The sequence below is a fragment of the Gymnogyps californianus genome, chromosome 4 (genome assembly GCF_018139145.2).
Source record: "Gymnogyps californianus isolate 813 chromosome 4, ASM1813914v2, whole genome shotgun sequence".
NCBI lineage: Eukaryota > Metazoa > Chordata > Aves > Accipitriformes > Cathartidae > Gymnogyps > Gymnogyps californianus.
The window spans coordinates 133,816-152,427 of NC_059474.1; the positions used below are offsets into that span (position 1 = coordinate 133,816).

Sequence of the window (18,612 nt, forward strand, 5' to 3'; positions counted from 1 at the left end):
TCACAGGCCAGTCCTCAGGGTGTGTTTTGCCGGTCAGATCATCATTTTATACGTCTACAAAGACCTCCCGCTGCAGCCGTTTGTTCCCTGCAGCCCTTGCATAACTGCGCCAGTACGTGGGGCAAGGACCATGCCATCCTGGGGGTGATGGCCCTGGACACCCATGTCCCAGAGCGTCTTGTCGGCTCTGGTCACAGGCTGTGGCTCACAGCACCCGCTCCGAGCTTGACCTCGCTCAGCAGTTGCCGTCAGAGATGTGAAAGCTGCAGGGTGGGAAGGCCCCCACACCTGGGGAGGGGGTGGCAGGGATAAGGCCAAGGCTCCGTCTCCTCCCTGGCCTCAGGACAGTGTGGGACATGTCCTCCAACAGGTCTGGAACCCGAGACCTCTCCCGTGGGATGCAAACAGCACGGCAGAGCAGAGCCAGCCACGGCAGGGGCCGGCTCCTTCCCCAAGAGGCTGCAGCTTTTCCACCTCTGCCAGGGCATGGTCGGCTGCTGGCTGTCCTCCCACAGCTCCCAGACCAGCGCGACGCAGCCCCACACAGACGGCTCTGGGGTGGGGATGATCCCGCTCCCTGCCTCGTCCCAAGCACGGGCCGTGCCTCCGCGCACCCCAGCCCTACACGACGTCGCGCACGGCTGGGCGGAGGGGGCTTCGGGCAGGGCCAGCATGGCGCCGAGCGCTGCGCCGGGAGCTGCGGGGATGCAGCTGCCGGGGACATGGGCCGGAGCCACCAGGAACCATGCGGAGACCCGGAGGTCGTTCCGGAGACCCTGGAGGGGAAGCCGCATCCCGGGCACCCGGGACCGTGGGGCACCGCATCGGGGAGCGCTACCTGTGCGCATGCGGTACCGGTGGGCGGGTCCCAGCGCACGCGGTCAGTGCGCGCTAGGTACACAGGGACGCGCACCCACAGCCACATGCGTGTGCGCCTGTGCGCGCGCACGGACGCGGACACGCGCACGCACGGAGTCTCCCTCCCTCACTCCCCCCCCCCCCGCCGACACGTGCGTCCCCAGCGCGGCCACGCCCCGGCCACGCCCCCCGGCAGCGCGGGCGGCGGCGGGCGGAAGCGCGCGGAGCGCGGCGGCGCGGGATGGACCCGCCGGCCAAGGAGGGGTCGCTCCTCGTGCAGCACAGCCACAAGTTCGGCACCAAGGTGGGCGGCCGCCGCGGCACGCGCCTCTCCGCGGGGCGGGCGGGGGACGGGACCGCGCGCCGGGCCGGGCCGGGCCGGGCTCTCCTCCTCCCCCCGCCCGCGGGCCGGGCGCTCTCCGTACCGCCGCCCGGGCCGGGCACGCCGTCCCCGCTGCCGCCCCGGCTGGGCGCGCTGCCGGGCCGCGGGCGCCGCCCGGCGATTTGGGAAGTGGGGCCGGGGCTTCGTGGGCCGGCGGCGGCCGAGGGGCCCCGCGCCCGCCCTTCCCCGCCGGGGCTCGGCCCCGCGGGGCCGTCTGGGCGCGGTCGGGGCCGGTCTCCGCCGCTCAGCGGCGGCGGGGCGGGACGGGGGCGCCCGGGCGGGGGCACCCCCGGTGAGCTGCCGGCCCGGGCGCCCCGCTGGTGCCCGGCCCGGGCCCGGTGTGACCGCGCTGCCTTGCAGAGGTGGAAGCGGAGCTGGTTCGTGCTGTACCCGGCCAGCCAGCACGGCGTCGCCCGCCTGGAGTTCTTCGACTGCAAGGAGCCGGCGGCGCCGCCCGAGCGGCTGGGCACCAAGCGCCTGGACAAGACGGTGGTGCGGCTGGCTGACTGCACCAGCGTGGCCCCCGTGGCCGAGAGCGGCCCCCGGGCCGGCACGGCCGTCTTCCGCCTGGAGACCAGCGACAGGAGCTACCTCTTCGCGGCTGACAAGGAGCAGAGCGAGGAGTGGGTGGCGAAGCTGTGCGAGATCGCCTTCCCGGTGAGCCCCGGGGGCGAGCAGAGGGGCATCCCGGGCGCCTTGCCGGGGCCTGGGCACGGCTGCCCCCCGGGGAGGAGGGCGGCTGCAGGCAAGCCTGCACGGGGCTGTGGTGGGGGGGAAACAGGCGTCAGACCATGTGCGGTGGGAGTCGGGGTGCAACCCCTTCCTACCCAGCAGGAGGGCCTGGCGGCACAGGGAGGGAGACCCTGAAGCGCGTGTGAGTGGTCCCAGGCAGTCAGAGCGCCTGGCCCTGGGACTCTGGTCCCCTCTCGATGATAGCTCCTGCTGTGCCAGCAGCCAGGTGGGTTACAGGACTCCTTGGCACGCTGTCAGTAATTCTTGGTTGCAGCTCCAAATTTCAAGTCGGGCTCTTCTCCGTCAGCGTGAAGCCTGTCCTCGCCCCCTCCAGAGACCTGGCGGGGGCCGGGTGATGGCTGAGGAGCGTTTCCTCTTGGCCCAACCACCGCTGCCTTTCCTGCCACAGCAGCGGCGGAAGCAGAGCCCCAAGAGCGTTGCAGTGCCTGGCTCCAGGACCCACCTGGCTCCTGGGCGGCAGCGCCAGCAGCTGCGGGGCCACTGCACCCCCTTCCGCAGCCTTGGGGCTCGCTCCTGCCTACGGCTGGGAGCACCCCATCAGTGCTGGGCCTGCGGCACAGCCCTCCGGCTCCCACGTCCTCTGCCTGCGCCCCTGTAGCAGCTCTGCAGCCTTCCCTGGAGCTGGTGGTCAGCCAGCGCAATGCCTCCCTGCGAAGGCAGTTTGAACAGCAGGTGACCTACAAGTACGGTCGTCCACACCACTCTGCGGGAGCAGCCCACACCTGCCCGGCCCCACACGTCTCCTAGGAGATGTTTGCACAGCCCTGGGTTGTGCTCTAGCCAATTCCAGGCTTTGAGTGCTGGGCAGGGCTGCCTTGCAGCATGGCTGGCTGCACAGCTGGTGATCCCAGGATCTTGCCACAAGGACCCGGGTGTTTCCCAAGTGTGATCTACCTTAAGCCTTTTTTTGTCCCTGCTTGCGTCTCCCTGCAGTCCGCTGTCAAGCCAAATGTGTCTGTGCAGCAAGTGCCCTGCTGACCAGGCCAAGAAGCACTGGCGCGGTACTGGAAATTACTCCATGTCCATGCCCGTGTCTGTTTGGTGCAGACAGTATTGCAGCCTTTGTCCTGGAAATGGCTTGCGGGGCTGAGCTAGGGACACAGCACGCGCCTTTGGAGCAGTGCAGCGTAGTGGCAAGGCAGGGGAACATCTGCTCGGAGCAGGGGTGTACTCATAGCTTCCTTGACATGGTAGCTGTCAGTTGCGTGCTTGAGGTCCAGAAGCAAGCTGATGGTTTAGGAAGCGGTGAGCAAAAGGCTGCAAAGGTGGCATGTGTTCTAGAAAGGCCTGGCCTGGAGGAAGAGGCACAGGAGCTGTACATGGCCTCTCTGCAAAAAGCTGAAGATCCTCAGTTGTGATTTCTGGTCATCCGCATGGAGATCATGATTTTGTGTCATGTCGTTTGTTGCTGCCCAGAGGGTAAGCAGGGTCCAGTAGCTTGGGAACTGGGGCCAGAGATCGTTTGGAGTTCAGAACAGAATTTTTTTTTCTTTTGAAGATGAGGGAAAGTGCAGTCAAATGGAGCCCTTAAGGACTCTGGCAGATTGTCTGGCCCTTAACTTCCCGGTCCTAGGCTGGAACCCTGCTGCATTATGCTTTAGCTGAGCAGGAGCTGCTGCTATCGGCTGTAAGGACACTAGGTTTTAGCAGTCTGCATTCTATTTAGGAGCCAAACAAGAGGGCCTGATGGCCCTTTTTGGGTCTTACCTCTTGTTAAGAAGCTCCTGTGGCTTCATGGGTTTTAAACTGAAACTGTGACAGCTTGCCTTCTGCAAGACGCTCTGCTGCAACCCCATCCCACGTGACCCTGAGAAACAGCTTCCAGCTCCCATCCAAATACAGACCCTCATGCAGTGGTGCAAGTCTGCTGAAGCAGCTCTTGCAGGGCATCTGTGAGCCTTCGATTTGCATGGGGCTTCCCTGGAGGAGGATCTTTGCTATTTGGTGGTAGCACCGAGGGTGCATCCCCCACACAGGCCCTTAGGGGACCCTGCTGCTGGGACACGGTCGCTCACAAACTGCGTGCGTTGCACTTTCAGTTCTGCATGCGCTAAAATAGAACTGCTTGCTTCCCTTCTGCGGGCTGTGCGCTGATGCTGGCACCACCTTCCTGCCTGTGCAGAAACAGGACACAGACCCTTGCGTTACTCGGTCGTCTCATCAGCTCCCGCCCTTGCTCGTGCCGCTGGGAGAGTGTGTCTGGGCCCACGCAATGCTTTGGGCGCCGATGTCCTGCGCTGCAGCACATCGTTGAGGAAGCAGAGCTGTTCTCTGCCTCGGCACCGTGGCACCTGCGTAGGCACGCCATAGCAGTCAGACGAGCAGCAGTGGAGTGGGCACGTGGGACCCCCAGGTGCTGCCCTGCAGGAGGCCGTGTCTCAGTGCTGGCTTGTGCTGCAGTGAGGGGCAGGGTCTGGAGGGTAGGGCTGCCGGGAGCAATGGCTTTCTTCTGCACCCTGTCCAATGCACAGCCCAGCTGGGGCCCGGGGTCGTGCCAGGAGCTCCAGGGAAGCCCCTCCTGCGCTGCCTGGCCCTGTTCATCCGAGTTCATGTTGGCTCGGGGTGGGGGGTCTGTCGCCGGCTCTGGGCAGGGAAGGGCTTGGTATGGCCGTAGGATGGCCAAGCTGTGTGGGGCTGGGGTAGGCCCCTCGGGGAGGGCAGCGGGGCTGGGGGGGTGGTGGCTGCAAGGGGACCCAGGGGCTGACGTGGGAAGAGGGGGCTGGGGCTGATCTGCTCTCCCTTGTCAGGGAAATGGCCCCAGTGATGCTGGCGTGGCGGCCCGGCGTGGCAGAGAGGGCAGCGGGGAGGCACCAGCCCTGGAGATGGCCGTGAACTCCATCTACTACTCGAGAGACGAAGGTGGGACCTGCTGCTGCCCTGACTTCGGGCCGCCTTCTGCGGGGCCTGTCCTGCTGCTGCCCCATCACCCGGGCTGCAGCAGGCAGGGCGAGGCCTCGCCTGGAGCTGGGCAGATGCCTTCCTCCGCCCTCCCCTGAGCATCCCTGTCCCCACAGTGAACGCCTTCTGGGTGACGGTGCAACGGACTGAGGCCGCGGAGCGATGCGAGCTGCGCGGTGCCTACGTGCTCAAGGCTGAGCGTGACAGCCTCGTCCTGAAGGACCCACGGACAAATGAGATCCTCTATGTCTGGCCCTACCGGCTGCTCCGGAGATACGGCCGGGACAAGGTGGGCGGCGGGGGGGCCCTGCGTGCCATGCGCTGAGGCCTGTTCCCCCACAGGCTTTCCCTTGCCGAAGGGTAAGGGACTGATGTGCCTGACCAGCCTGTGGCAGCCGTGCAGCAGGCCCTGCCAAATGCCAGAATCGCTACAGCCCTCGGCGACCACAGCAGGGTCCCCAGGGGCATCTGTGATCCTGTCTGTCCTCTGCTCCCGCCTGTGTCACCACACAGGAGCGTGGGCTGGCAGAACACCCGTCCCCACTGAGGGCATGGCTGTGCAGAGCCCCTCTCTGTGTGGTCCTTGCCCCACTCCCACTGGGGCCATTGCAGCCCCTGCCGGCCCCTCTGCCGGACATCCCCGCGGCTGGTTTGCCCCTGTTCTCCATCCCAGCGCTCCCCAGCCAGTGCCGTGGGCAGGCATGTCCTTCCGTGCTGCGCACAAGCTCTCGCCAGCCTCTGGGGACCTTGGCTCCTTGCGGTCCTGGCTCTGCCCTGGATTCAGTCCATCCCTCCTGAAGGATGGTGGCCAGGGCACAAGGGGCTGCTTGAGACACCGATTACTATAGACTTGTTCACCTTACGGGGCATACTGCTCTTAGCCTGGCTGACCTGTGTAGGTCTGTCCCCTCTCCAGTGTCCTCCAGCAGTGGGTCCCCGATCTGTTTTGCTACTACCCTGAGCACGAGAGGTACCTGCCGTGCTGGATGGGGAGGAAGTGGTCTCCCCAGGGCTCTTTATAGAAGTGACGGTGTCGGTGGCAGTCCGCTGATGGCGCTTATCTGTGGCATTTTACCAAAACAGAAATGGAAACTGAGCTGCTCTTGGGGAGGCATCTGGCTCATCTGCAGGGTCTGTGCCAGGGGCAGGACGAGAGCCACATGGTGTGAGGAGCAGGCGGCTGCACCCACAGGTCCCCGAGCAGTGGTAGATTGGCTGTGCTTGTATTTGGCAGCATTGACCCACAAAAGGAAGTCTGGCCCCAGAGGCTTTTGCAGCAACCCCAGAGACTGCTGCTGCATGTGAGAGAGCGCCAGTGAGGCAGAAAATCTCATCTGGATTCAGGGACTGAGGTTCAGGAAGGGTGTGGGTATCTGCTGGTGGGCACCTGCGCGTGAGTGGGTTCAGGCCTGAGGAACACAGCCTTTGTGCAAGACTTCTCTTTAAAATACTTTATACCATTAACAGAGTAATGCTGGTGAGGCAGATGCTTTGCTTACTATTGGTAGCCAAGTTGCTGCTTCTGGCCTTTCTCCTGTGGAAAGCCGTGTTCCTCCGTCTTGTATCTCTCGCCTCTGGATCGCTTCCCTTCTGCCTGACTAATGCTGACTTACCCAAGATGCCCATAATAGTTTCCCCTGCTGAACTGTCACTCATCTTCTCACCCTACTCCGTTCTCAGTGCTAACTGCGTATTATTTCCTAGAATATCTGGTGCCAGTTGTTGATTCTGATGGAATTGCTCAGGTAAGGCAGCAGGTCTCCAGCAGGACCTGCAGCTCTGGCCCTGGGGCATCTCGCAGTGATGTCCCCTCAAGTGTGCATCCCGCTCCAATTTCACAGCTTGTTCTGGGCTGCTGGGCAGCGCAGCCTCCCCCTGCCCAGGCACTGTGCAGCCGCTGAGCACAGCATGCCCCTAGGGTGGTGCTCGCTGAGCTGTCGCCCTCGCTGCGGGGAGTGGAAGGAGCAGGATGTTCAGCGAAGTCTCTTGCAGGATGTGCAGGATCAGCGCCGCAGCCACGCGCCCTTCAGCGGGAAGCACAGCCTGCACAATGCGCTGGGTCGGCAGGTGCTGGGCAGGATGTGACCCTTCCACTTCCCCTGCAGGTGATGTTCTCCTTCGAAGCTGGCAGGCGCTGCGACTCTGGCCCAGGGAACTTCACCTTTGAGACCAAGCAGGGCAATGAGATCTTCCGCCTGGTGGAAGCCTCCATCCGGGAGCAGAAAGCGCAGGTGGAGGAGAACCGGCAAAGCTGTGACTCGCTGGATTTGGACAGCCCCAGCGTGGTGCTGATCCGCCAGGCCCTGGCTGACTCCCTGAATCTGGAGATGCCCGCAGAGGGGGATGACACCCTGGCACCCAAAGCGGGGCTGGCGCCCAGGCCCAGTGCAGCAGCAGAGGAGAGAGACGCCACGTCTCTGCTGAAGACCCGGACTCTGCCAGAGCTCCCTGTGCCGCAGGCCAAGCCCACGGTCCCGAGCACACCCCCGCGCTCCCCTCTGCCAAAGGTGCCCCACGCCGTGCTGCCGGCCGAGGACCCGTCCAGTGTGTACTCGGAGCCCCTGGACTCAGTGAAGGGCTTCCGGCCCTGGCTGGACCCGCTGTACTCAGACCCCATAGACAGCAAGCCCGCGAGTGGGGCCAAGGCACCCAGCGGTGCCTCAGAGGAGACGAAGCTCCGGCTGCCGGCGCCGCTGTACTCGGGCACGTACGAGCAGGTCCGGGCTGAGGGACGCTGCCAGGCCCCCACGGCGCCCGGGCGGAGGGAGCACATCTATGACGAGCCCGAGGGTTGCGCTCCCCGCTCACTGCCCCCCTCCACCTGCATCTACGACGAAGCACGGCCCACGAGTGAGGCCTGGCGCACCCAGGGCCATGACGGCAGGGGCGGCTATGAGTATCCCTACAACCCCAGCACGGATGACTACTCGGTACCTGCCTTCCAGGCCAAGGCCAAGGGCCCCAAGCCGGTGCCTGCCCCCAAGCCCGCAGCAGCCTTTATCCCTAAAGGTGCCGAGAGGAGCGGGGACCCTGGCAGACGGCGGGGGAACGCTGCTCCTGAGAAGGTGGTCATCAAACCCAGCCTCAACAGCAGCAACAACAACAACGTGGAGGTACTGTACAGCCAGGTGGTGAAGCCCCAGCGCGTGCAGAAGAAGGAGCAGTCTGTGGATGAGTGCAGCTTGTCACCTGTCTATGAGGACTTAAGAGAGATATAGCGTGCTGCTGCTTTATACCTGCCCGGGAGGGACTGGGGGGCCCAGGCCCGTTCGTGAGCAGTGCCGGCTGCTGTCCTCCATGGGGCCGGGGGGTGGCTTGGGGCTGGGGACTGTTCTGGCTCAGGCAGAGCCCCACTCGCTCACCAGCGCTGAGGGGCTGTGTTTCCCTGGAGGCCCTTTCCACAGCAAGAGCTGTGGCTGGTGAAGGTGCCAGCATGCTTCTCCAGCTCGAGCTGGCTCTGCTGCCGCCTCCTGATCCGCAGGAGGGCTGGCTGTGTCACCCTGCGCCTGCTGCTCTGGCTCTGCTCTGGCTCCCTCTCTGACCAGGCTGCAGGGCTGGGATGCCTGTTGCGGTGCATGGAAGACTGCGTGCCATCAGTCTCCAAAAGTATTTTTATACAAAATTATTTTAATATTAAAATCTGTCTTGGAATAAAACCTTTGCCTGTGGCATGTCTGGGCTGTCAGGCATATGGATGGGGAGATGCTGGCACAGTGCTGCGGAGCAGGGTGGCCCAGCTGAGCAGCGTTCACATGGTGGCATGTTTGTGTCTGTGCCAGAGGTACTGAGCTAAGAGGAAACCGTGAAGAAAAGCGTGTGCCAGGTTCAGCTGTGGCTAGGATGCTGTGATGCCAGGGGATTAAGGGATATGAGAGTCAGGCTTACAGATACCTTTATGTCCTGATCAGGGCACAAAATGTTGTGATGGCCTCTGAGCGTAAGGCTGGGCAGGGCCAGGCTCTGGCTCTGCTGCAGCTCAGTGACTGTTGATTAGTCACAAGATCTCTCCTTCCCCAGCCTGATCCCTCTGCTGATTTCCCCCTACTCCCAGCTGCTCTTGAAAGGCCTGGCTGGGATGGCCCAGTCTGGATCCCATTGACTTTAATGGCAAAAACCATGATTTCTGCTGTGTGGTCTGAGGCCAGGGGTTTGGCTGTGATTGCTGTGTGGCCAGCCTTGGGCAGAAACCTATGCAGGGGAAAAACAAGTTGTCCTTTTGGTGCTGGTAATGGTTTTGAGAGATTTTATGTCCCTTCTGTGTGGGGCTAGACCAGGCACCCTGGCATTGGCTGTCCCTGCGTCTGGATGGGGCTGCTCATGACTTCCGCAGGTTTACCAGCCTGTTGATAGAGACAGCAGCAAAACAGACAGCTGACAAGCAGCACTATGATGTAGCTGTGCAGAGGACTAAGCATGATCTCTGCAGCCCCAGCTCAGACCCAGGGAGCCACAAACTGTTGGGGAGGTCTGGAGGATCAGGTTCAGGTCCCCAGACTGGTGAGATGGTGACGAGGTGGTGAGCTCCAACTGGGCATTTGTCCGATGCCCAAGTTGCAGGGGGGAAGCCTCAGTCCTCTAACAATACAGCACAGCTGCAGCCAGGACCAATTTGTGGCTGTTCTCCTGTGCTGGGTCCTCTTCCCCAGTGGGGTTTTGCTGCAGGAGAAGGGAAAAAGCCTAAGGGGCTTTGGGAATGTGAGGGAGGCTGAGGCGGTTCCTGCCTGGGACGAGAGGCACGAGCAGCAGGCATCTGCTGCTCGTGGTTGGCTGCTGGGTGGTCCCATGCTTGTGTTCCTGTCCATGGCGGGTCCATGTATGCATCCCAAGAGCAGTTCTGCCCGCCTGCTCCAGAGAAGAGCTCTGGGCATTGCTTAGTGGGGGGCCCAGGCCACCTGCCCATAATACTTGCTCGTGACTCCAGTGTGAGGCCCCAAGACTTAAACGATGAAGAGCAGCCTGCCAGGAGCGGAGCCCTGGGGCCCCCTTCCATATGGCCATGGGTATTTGTGCATCTCCATCACTGCAGTCACTGTATCTCAGTGCACCGTGTCCACTCTGTCCCGTGGAGCTGAGCGTGGCAGACCGGCAAAGTGGCTGACCCAGCTTTCACTAAAGAGGGTGATGGTGAGGAAGGAAAATGCTCCAGCATCTGTGCCAGACCAGTGGTCCCTGTACAGCCCTGCACCCCTCTTCTTTGGGAGGAAAGGATGTTTTATTTTTATTGCTTCAGCAATGACATCTCTCCTAACAGCCGACTCAGGACTAAGACGTAAGTGCGCAAGACAGGAGGAATGCTCCTATGCATGGCCTGCTTTATTTATGCACCCTGCCGCATGACAGAGAAGTGTGTGCAGCGGGGAAGGCTCTTAGTCTCTGCTGCTCGCTCTGCCCGTTTTCTTACAGTGCAGAAATGGTCCTGGACGAGCAGCTTTGTTCGCTTCTAGCCCAGTCCAGGTGCTATGGGCCAGACTGCATGGTGCACGGGAAGGCCTTTGGATATCAGACTTCCTCATGTGAGGACAGCCTGTATGTCTCCCTGTCCTCTGCTAAAAGCCCATGCCCCAGATTAGCTGAGAAATGTCAGCATACCGGTCTAGCAGCCACAGCTGGGACACAACAGAAGCACAAGTCTTGGTCTCTGTAGGCCAGCTGGCAGTTTTTACCAGGAGAAAATTACTTGGGAGCTGCTCAAAGCCCGACCAACCTCTTCCCCTTGGGGCTACCTTTTACTGTTTCCCATTCTGAAACATATGCCCTTTTATAACTGCTGCCTCCTCCCCTTTAGGGCCTAGCGTGGTGCAGACATGAGACAACTGTTCTGCCAGGATATCCGTTCTCATGCTGGCATTAGGGAAGGCACCCAAGTTCCCTCTGGCTGTCAAGAGTTGGTCAGAGCAACAGCACAGTTATTGCTCTGCTTCACACTGTGGTGATCAGGTGGAGGGCTTTTCAACAGGGACCCCCCAAACAGCCCCAATTTTGTGATTTGCTTCCCCTTATAGTCCCTTTTCCCTCTTCCCAAGTTTCCCCTTTAGCAGCTTCCTTCTATCAGCAATAAATCACAAGCCCCTGTTTGTTTACCCCTTCCCATTGACAAGGTGGTTTGTTGACTTTGTACCCCAGTTTGGTACTTATGATATGGTTGCCAAAGTAATTTCCACCTGCGTCATCAGTTCAGTCAAGCTAATCCCCTGTCGTGTGTGTGTGTGTCCGTCCCCAATCTGCCTGATTTTTGTCGTTTTCATATTGTTGTCTGGTTTGCATGTCCCAGGCTAGGCCATTTGTATGTGCATTACTGCCCTTTGCTACTGCTCCTTCCCCAGCTCCTCATGCTGTGAGCTCGTTAGAGACAGGCAGGGGTTAGCCACCAGCTTGCACACCCTAACAAACCCATATCGCTGTGCCTGCAGGGGTGTCTGCCCTGTCCTCAAGGTACCTGCCCTTGACATCTTACCCCGAGCAGCTGCCTGAGATGCAGGCTCCTGCCAAGGCATGGAGTGCTGCCAGGGCATGGGCAGAGCAGGTCCATGCCCTGGGTGGCTAGCAGGGCCTGTTGCTGAGCTGGGATCCCAGGGAAAAGAGATGGCTCCGCTGGCTCTGCTCTCCTGCTGTAGCAGTCCCCCCGGGAGCATGGTGTTTGCATCATGCCCTTGGTCAACTGCAGCTGTTTCTCAGGCAGTACAGGTCAGCGCTGGGATTGCTGCATACCGTACACATTATAAACTACAGGCAGTAAGTGAACATTATGGTGGATAACTTTATTCTGAAATAGCTTGTCAGAACGAAGTAAGTAGAACAGAAAACCCTGCTGGTGCTCAGCATCCAGAAAGCGCAGTGAGACCACCCCACCTTGGCTCAGTCGAGCTGCCCTCAGCTCCTGCCCTGCAGGGGCAGCTGTCCTATGTCTGCACTGAAAAACAGGCTAGCATCTGTGCAAGCACTGGGCAGAAGCTCTCTGGAAAGCTCCAGGCCAACTCCCCCCATCTTCTGAACCCTGCCAAAAAGTACTTGCCATGTTGGCTTGCAGAACAGCCCCATAGGCACAGACAGGCCATAAGGAGGAGAGCGTCCAAGCAGCAGTTGGCTGGGAGAACGGTGCTGTGCTGCAGCTCCAGCTGCGGTGAGCTGTCACTGTGTAGGAGCCAGCTGGGGCATTATGGCTGGCTTGGCCCTTGCTACAAACCCCTTCATGAGCTGGGGAGATGGACAGTGAGAACAGTTATGGAAGCAAGCAAACCAGCATCATCATCATGGGTAGTGCTGCTCTCGGGAGGGCAGCATTCTGGGCTTTAAATTCAAAAGCCCTGTTTTATGCCTATTCACACACCCTGCTGAATCTGCTCCTGCAGGATGAGGGCAGCTTGACGCTACTGCCTACTTTATCTATCTGTCTGACTTCCTCACCGCCCTGCTTGCAGCTTTTCTGCACCTGCTGACAGCAATCTGTGGTTTGTGGCCTGTACTAGCCTAGTCTCAGAAACCAAAATTTGAGGCATGCTGGTGATATGTGCTGACAAGAATGGGAAATATGGGGTGTTGCGGGGGATAGCTGAATCTCTGGACAGAGGGCCCCAGAGGAGCAGGCTTCCTGCAGACTGACTTGGTGACTAACAAAACCATAAAACAACAAGGAGGAACAAACGATGGGAAGTGCCTGACTGACCGAGGCCAAGCTTAGTGTCTTGCCTGACCGCTTCCGGCCCAGTGTGTAAGGCTTAAGCAATGCCCTGGGGTTCACTGCAGGAACTCGTCATACTCTTTGGGGAGGAGGGAGCGCTCACAGGAATCTCTCCTCGCTGCTGCTGGTCTGAACGCTTGGACAGGAGAAGGAGCCATCAGAAGGGGTGCCACCGTGGCTTTGGCTCTGCTCTGATGCTGCAATAGAGGGACAAAATATGAAAGCACCTTGTGGAAGGAGGTGCTGGTTTGTCTAACAGCACGCTCTCCGATTGTGTCTGCGTGTGCCAGCTGTTCAGCATCCCCTTCCTCAATTGCATGAGCTTACGCTACGCCCATCCCTCTGCTCTGCCAGCTGCAAGTGAATGTTGCCCCGCCGTATGCTGCCTTCCCTGTACCGCTCGGGTATCAGGGAGCTGCCCTCAGCCCTTCTGCAGGAAGCAGAACGGAAGGGCAGAACAGAGACTATCTAGGCTAGTCAAAGGCAAGAGACATACCTGCTTGGGTTGATGCCGCTCTGGTCGCTGGTCCCTGGGCTGGGCCTGCTGCCTGTGCAGAGGTTTGTACAACACACTCTTCAGGTATTTGTAGAGGTTGCTTTTTAGGTGCAAGGGGTTATAAGCAACTTCCACTTCCAAGCTGTTCAGGGCACTCTGCTCAGATAGAAGAAAGAACCTAGTGGCTACGAGATGTGACAGGTAGAGGCTGCGGGGTTTGCTTGGGGTTTTTGGTTGGTTTTAGTGTCAAGGGCTTTTTTTGCAGGGATGAGTGTTGCAGAAGCTCCATGCCACCCTGCAGTGATGGGAGAAGGGACCTTTGGCTGTGCTGCTGCCCACAAGGACCACTCTTAGCTGTGTATAGAGCAAGAGGCATTTGCAACCGGGTCTTAATGGATTTAAGCATTCCCTTGCAGGATGCAGTCCTATCCTCCCCCATGCCCAGAATCAGCCAACAAGCTGGAGCACCCTTTCTGGGCACTGTCACCCCCAACCCTGCTTCATAAGGCCTCTTCCCCCTCCTCTCAACAGACATGCAACATTGCTCCAAAGGACAGGCATTTGCTGTCTGTGAAGAAAGCTGTAGGATATATTGGCTGCTGGGAAAAAGGTTTGGAGTGCTCCATCATATTCCAGCTGTCACGAGACATTTTCACAGCTGTTTCCTCCTCTACTCATCTGCTGAGACCTATAGTGAGGGCTCTGCCCTTCCTGGCATCACCTGAAGCAGAGGCAGACAACTCAGGAGAAGAACATGGGTGCACAATAGGAAATGCAGAAGCCTGAATTTATTGGAAGAAACAGAGACACTTTATGTATTGATTTATCTTATGCCTAAAGCACCTCTGTCTGCAGTCTGAGGAGATCCATGCTCCCCAGCAATGAGGGAGATAGATACATCTTCAGCAGCAGCTGCATGTCTTGTGCATAAAGGCTGATCACTGCTCTGATCCCTGCTTGTACAACTGGGATCCTTTCCACAGATATTTGCGCAGGGCTGTCAATGACTTACCTCTATAGGGCCATGCACTCTCTCAGGGTGTTCAGCAAGGAGGGCTGGGAAGGTCGAAGGCAGCAAGAGCTCTCTGATGGCGACTGCTTTGACAAGTAGGGTGGCAGAGTCGGAAGGGACAATGATGTAGTAGGAATGCACCACGATATTCCAGTTTGGACTAGCGTTCTGTGGCTCACGTTTGGCCAAAAGCATCCACTTCCTTTTCTAAATGGCAAGAGCCAAACCCGATGTGAACAATGGGCAATAGCCACTTCCTTCAGCACTTTCATTGTAGGGGCTGCTGGGTTCAGGAGCAGAGACATTCATACACATCAGAATAAGAACACTATTCTGCATTATGGTTGAGGACAGTATGTTGGTTTTTTTTTTTTTTAATTGAATGCAGGACAATGCCTAGGAAAAACATCCGATTTTGCTTTATGACTTGTCAGTAACAGAAAGTCCTCCACATCCCAAGCCTTGGTTAATTATTTTCACAGTTAAAGATGCACATCTAACTCCAACCCTGACTTTTGCACTTCATACCTCCAAACACTGGATTTCTGATAGGCTAGAGAGTCTTCTCTAAGGTTTGATGTGCTGTAGCATCTTTCCAGTGGATGCATTGGCTGGAAGGATTTACAAGCCCAACTCTGGCCCATGAGATGAAGCTGCAGCTTTTGAAACATGTTTTCTGGTGCAGGCTAGACAGATCTTACTAGATGTCCACTAACTATTGCTTTCTATGGCAATCCCTCCCCATGAGACTGCAATTTTCACACACTCACCAGAAGACTATGACATAGAGCATGGAAGCTGTGCTGGTTTATCTCCAGTTCATCCCAGTCTAGCTGCCAGCAGCTTGTGGGCTTGATGATGAAGGGCAGGCCATACAGTACAGACTCACAGACCCCTTCAGACTTCAGAGCCCTGCAAATATACAGCTCATGTTAGTGAAGCACAGCCAACATGAAACCAGCAAGAAGACGCTACCAGGAGATGACTAGCTCAAGTGGCTATGGCAGTATCAGCTGCAATACTGCTACAAGCACTTAATGTCTGCATTGCTGTGGCCTGTCACTATGAAACCTTGCAGAAAAGTCCAATTGCAGTGAAAAGAGGCTTTCTTGCTGATTTCCAGATTCCCTTGTATCTGTGCTGACAAGAGCATGCCAAGAAGCAAATGCAATCTTCATGCATTTTGTATACAAAACAGATTGTTAATCTGGCCTCTTGGGCAATAACTCACCCATGCAATTACATCTCTTCCTAAGTGATTTTTACTGGATCGTAGTTATCCTTCACTTAAACTGACATGCGCTCTACTCCTGCACAGAGCCAACATCCCACCACAAACACCACTACAGACTTTACAGTGCTTGACATTGCCTGTCCATAGCACACTTCTGCTTCATGACAGGGCATTATTAAGTTGCTTCAGTGCTTTTGCTGTGGGCCATTTATGCACAATTAGTGAGTGCTCTTCAGCTACTGACAGGATGAGAATCATTTTAAGAACAACTGTATAGTTCAGAAATTACACAATTTTTTTCCTATAAATAAACCTCAGAAAAGACACTAGAGAGCATCACTCTTCTTGTTATGCTCTGTGCTTACCAGCCATAGACTGCTGACAGGAAAGCGAATAAATTCTTATGTGAAGTCACACAGCACTATGAGGTTTTGCTTGCTTTTTTACTACTAGTCAACTAGTTAGCTCAGGCTCTGACATCCAATTAATTGCTGTGGCCTCATTAGGTAGTGAGGGAACAGCAGAATTATATACGGAGCAATGGCTGCAATCTACAGAACTTCACACTGGAGGGAAACAACTGTTGTGTGAATAACATCTATGGTGTTACACTCATAAAGTGCTAGTGCCTCGGTAACACCGTTTTTGACTCCACGCTCCTGTCTGCGTGTGTGGGATGTGCTGTTCCATGACACTAATCGTTACAGGGGTTGAGGGTATCTTACATCAGAATTTTGCTCACTAGCACTTTGACTCCCCCAGCACTTTATGGTGATGTTACTAGCTCCTACTTGAAATTGCACAGAGAGAGTGAAGGCTGCTATTGTACCAGCTTTCCAGTTACCACGTGCAAAGTACATAACAACACTTACTTTACAACCCGGAGTTTATACAGCACTGTAGCTGGCCAGGCTGCCATCTGGCAGGGTGAATTCAAATCTGCTGCTCTCACAGTGCCATCAGCCGTCCCAGAAAGTAGAGCTGGGTCGAGCAATCTCTCCTGCAAATCGCACTTCAGGCACACTAGGAGAAGGAGATTGAGTTAGATTGCTGGAAATGGCAATGTTTAGCACACAACATGCTCAAAGCACTTAGCAAGCACTAAGTTAATGTTTTCTAGCAACAGCAACTATTACAGGAAGAACAACACTAAAGCCTGTGATACAAGGCAACAATCTATGTCAATTTTACACACAAGGGGAAATGCCACATGCTTGGGATGTTCATGAAACAATGATTGGTTGGTAACTGGGCAGGCAAGTTCCAGTTTTGGCGATGAGTGGCCAGCTGTAGAGGGAGCAGAAGCTCATTTCCCAGTGCCACACTGGGTTCAGGGCCTTTTCTCTCTGTGTTTGTGGAGAAACCCAGCACACTGATGACACTAACTCTGGTATAATATGATATATAGCTGCATACAATTTCTCTGGCCTTCTACAGAGTTCTTGAGTGTGGGAAGGTGAAAAAACCTGACTGCAGTGCAACTTGGTTTGTCTTGCTAGCTATAATAAGACAATGCATCAAGTATGAAATTCAATGTTGTGATGAAGGAAAATCCACCTTTAACAAAACATCATAATTGCCTGTGCTGGTCTGGAGGCTGTTACGGTAGCTACTGCATAAATACAAAGTCACACCAGGCTTTCTGATCTGCTTGCTGTGGAGCATATCTGCAAAAGTCACCAGCAACTCTCTATGATGAGCTTTGCTTCCAGTCTGGAACTAGCCTGTGAATCATCCGAAGAAAACAAGTGTGCTTCTGCTGTGATGGCAATGGGAAGCTGCATGTGAGTACCATATGGAGTGGCATATAATACCATATTGGAGAAGCATGGAAAGGGAATTGCCGAAACTACATGTGCAGATTCCCATGGCGGTGCAATGGTGACAATATAGTTAACAACAACTTACGGGAAACACCTGTGTCTGCTGTAGCTGTTGGTGTTGTCAGTGCTCACCCAAGGAAGCATTAGGGATTTGGAATTAGAATAGTAAAGGAAAAAAAATTACATATTCCTTATAAATTTTCCCATGCATTATTATAACTGTTGGCAGCTCCAGCTAGAACATTAGCTATTTTAGTGCTAAATCAATAGATATAAATACAAGCCAAGTCCCTTTGTAAGACAGCCTTTATTTAAGTGCAGCTCTGGCACAGACTTTTAGTATCAAACACAAGGAACACAATTTTTAGGGCTATACAACTGAGCCAGAAGGTCCTTGGCTTTCAGTATGTAAGGCCCCTTTTACCTTTTACCTTGACCAAGTGGCTATAAATTCAAATACTCTTCAAGGCACATTTTTGCTGCAGAATGGAAATGAATTATAGCATCAGCAGCCACGGGACATGGCAGCAACCCAGAAGTATTCTAAGCAAATGGCTCCTCTCAGCCTGAGACAACAGAAACTCCAGACAGCTTTCAAAGTCACCCAGAGACCTTACTTGGGTCTCTAAATGTGAGGGAACATGCCCATAGGACAGGCTTGGGTAATCTTTAAGGTTGTGGGATTTAGGAGCACCCTGCAGAGGGGAAGAGAAAATGAAATACTTAGGGTGGTCTTGGGTGCAGTGGCATGGCTGAAGCCTCCTGATGGAAGGAGGAGATGGAGGTGTTCTCTCTCTGTGCCATAGTCATGTAGCCATGTTTTAAACAGCATCTCCAAGCTGATGACATTGTCCTCTATGGTTTGCACATCGATGTCCATTCCCAGGATTGCAATGTCTGCAGGAAAAAAAGGTGAAAAAGCACAAATATTTTCAGCCATAGAAAAGAACATGCTTTTGCATTTTCCACTACACTATACCTCCTTAGTCCCTCAAGTGCTTTCACATAAACAGTGCTTCAGAAGCCATTACCATGCAAATCACAGCACAGCACTGTGATGCCAGCCCTCTTAAAAGGACCTTGCTAGAAGCTGAGCTGCTCCACAGGCCACACCAACACCCTTCTCATCAATGGAGTGGGTGGACTGGCTACTATCGTCTTCAGAGGACTAGTTGTGACTGATGCAAGCCATCCTCTGCTGTGGTCATCTTAGCACTGGCCTCAGAGACTCTTCTCACAATTTTAAACCATTTCCTTCTTTTCCCTAAGCAAGGGACACTGGATATGTGATGCTATGAGAAATCAGAGAGACTGCAAAACTGAAATGCTGTACTAATGGGGAATTTTGTAGTAGTGACAGAGAAGTACTGCTCCTCATACAGGAGATGAACATTACTTTGCAATATGGCCCCATGACTAAATTGCTAAACATCCTCAACATGTGTTTAAAGGGGCAGCTAGTCACAAACCTAAGAGCA

The 18,612-nt window shown here is 56.1% G+C and overlaps 2 protein-coding genes across 2 annotated transcripts in view; one reads left to right on the forward strand and one right to left on the reverse strand.

The window, feature by feature from the left end:
- The first annotated feature begins 1,099 nt into the window (after window positions 1-1,099).
- Window positions 1,100-8,182, forward strand: DOK1 (docking protein 1). The gene is made up of 5 exons (XM_050896135.1): window positions 1,100-1,162; window positions 1,601-1,897; window positions 4,741-4,852; window positions 5,008-5,180; window positions 6,997-8,182. Exons 1-5 carry the CDS (start codon window positions 1,100-1,102, stop codon window positions 8,107-8,109), a joined length of 1,758 nt encoding a protein of 585 aa, XP_050752092.1. The 3' UTR covers window positions 8,110-8,182.
- A 4,443-nt stretch (window positions 8,183-12,625) lies between these two features.
- Window positions 12,626-18,612, reverse strand: part of M1AP (meiosis 1 associated protein) — a 29,978-nt gene continuing 23,991 nt past the window's right edge. The window contains exons 4-9 of the mRNA XM_050895462.1: window positions 17,858-18,031; window positions 16,184-16,334; window positions 14,848-14,989; window positions 14,078-14,284; window positions 13,066-13,221; window positions 12,626-12,766 (exon numbers count right to left, since the gene is read on the reverse strand). Of these exons, the coding sequence (XP_050751419.1) occupies window positions 12,626-12,766; window positions 13,066-13,221; window positions 14,078-14,284; window positions 14,848-14,989; window positions 16,184-16,334; window positions 17,858-18,031 (971 nt within the window). The remainder of the gene's footprint in view (window positions 12,767-13,065; window positions 13,222-14,077; window positions 14,285-14,847; window positions 14,990-16,183; window positions 16,335-17,857; window positions 18,032-18,612) is intronic.

Coding starts and splice junctions, on each gene's coding strand:
- DOK1 (XM_050896135.1), top strand. CDS start 1,100: ATGGACCCGCCGGCCAAGGAGGGGTCGCTCCTCGTGCAGCACAGCCAC. Junction 1,163..1,600: donor GCCACAAGTTCGGCACCAAG/GTGGGCGGCCGC, acceptor GCTGCCTTGCAG/AGGTGGAAGCGGAGCTGGTT. Junction 1,898..4,740: donor TGTGCGAGATCGCCTTCCCG/GTGAGCCCCGGG, acceptor CTCCCTTGTCAG/GGAAATGGCCCCAGTGATGC.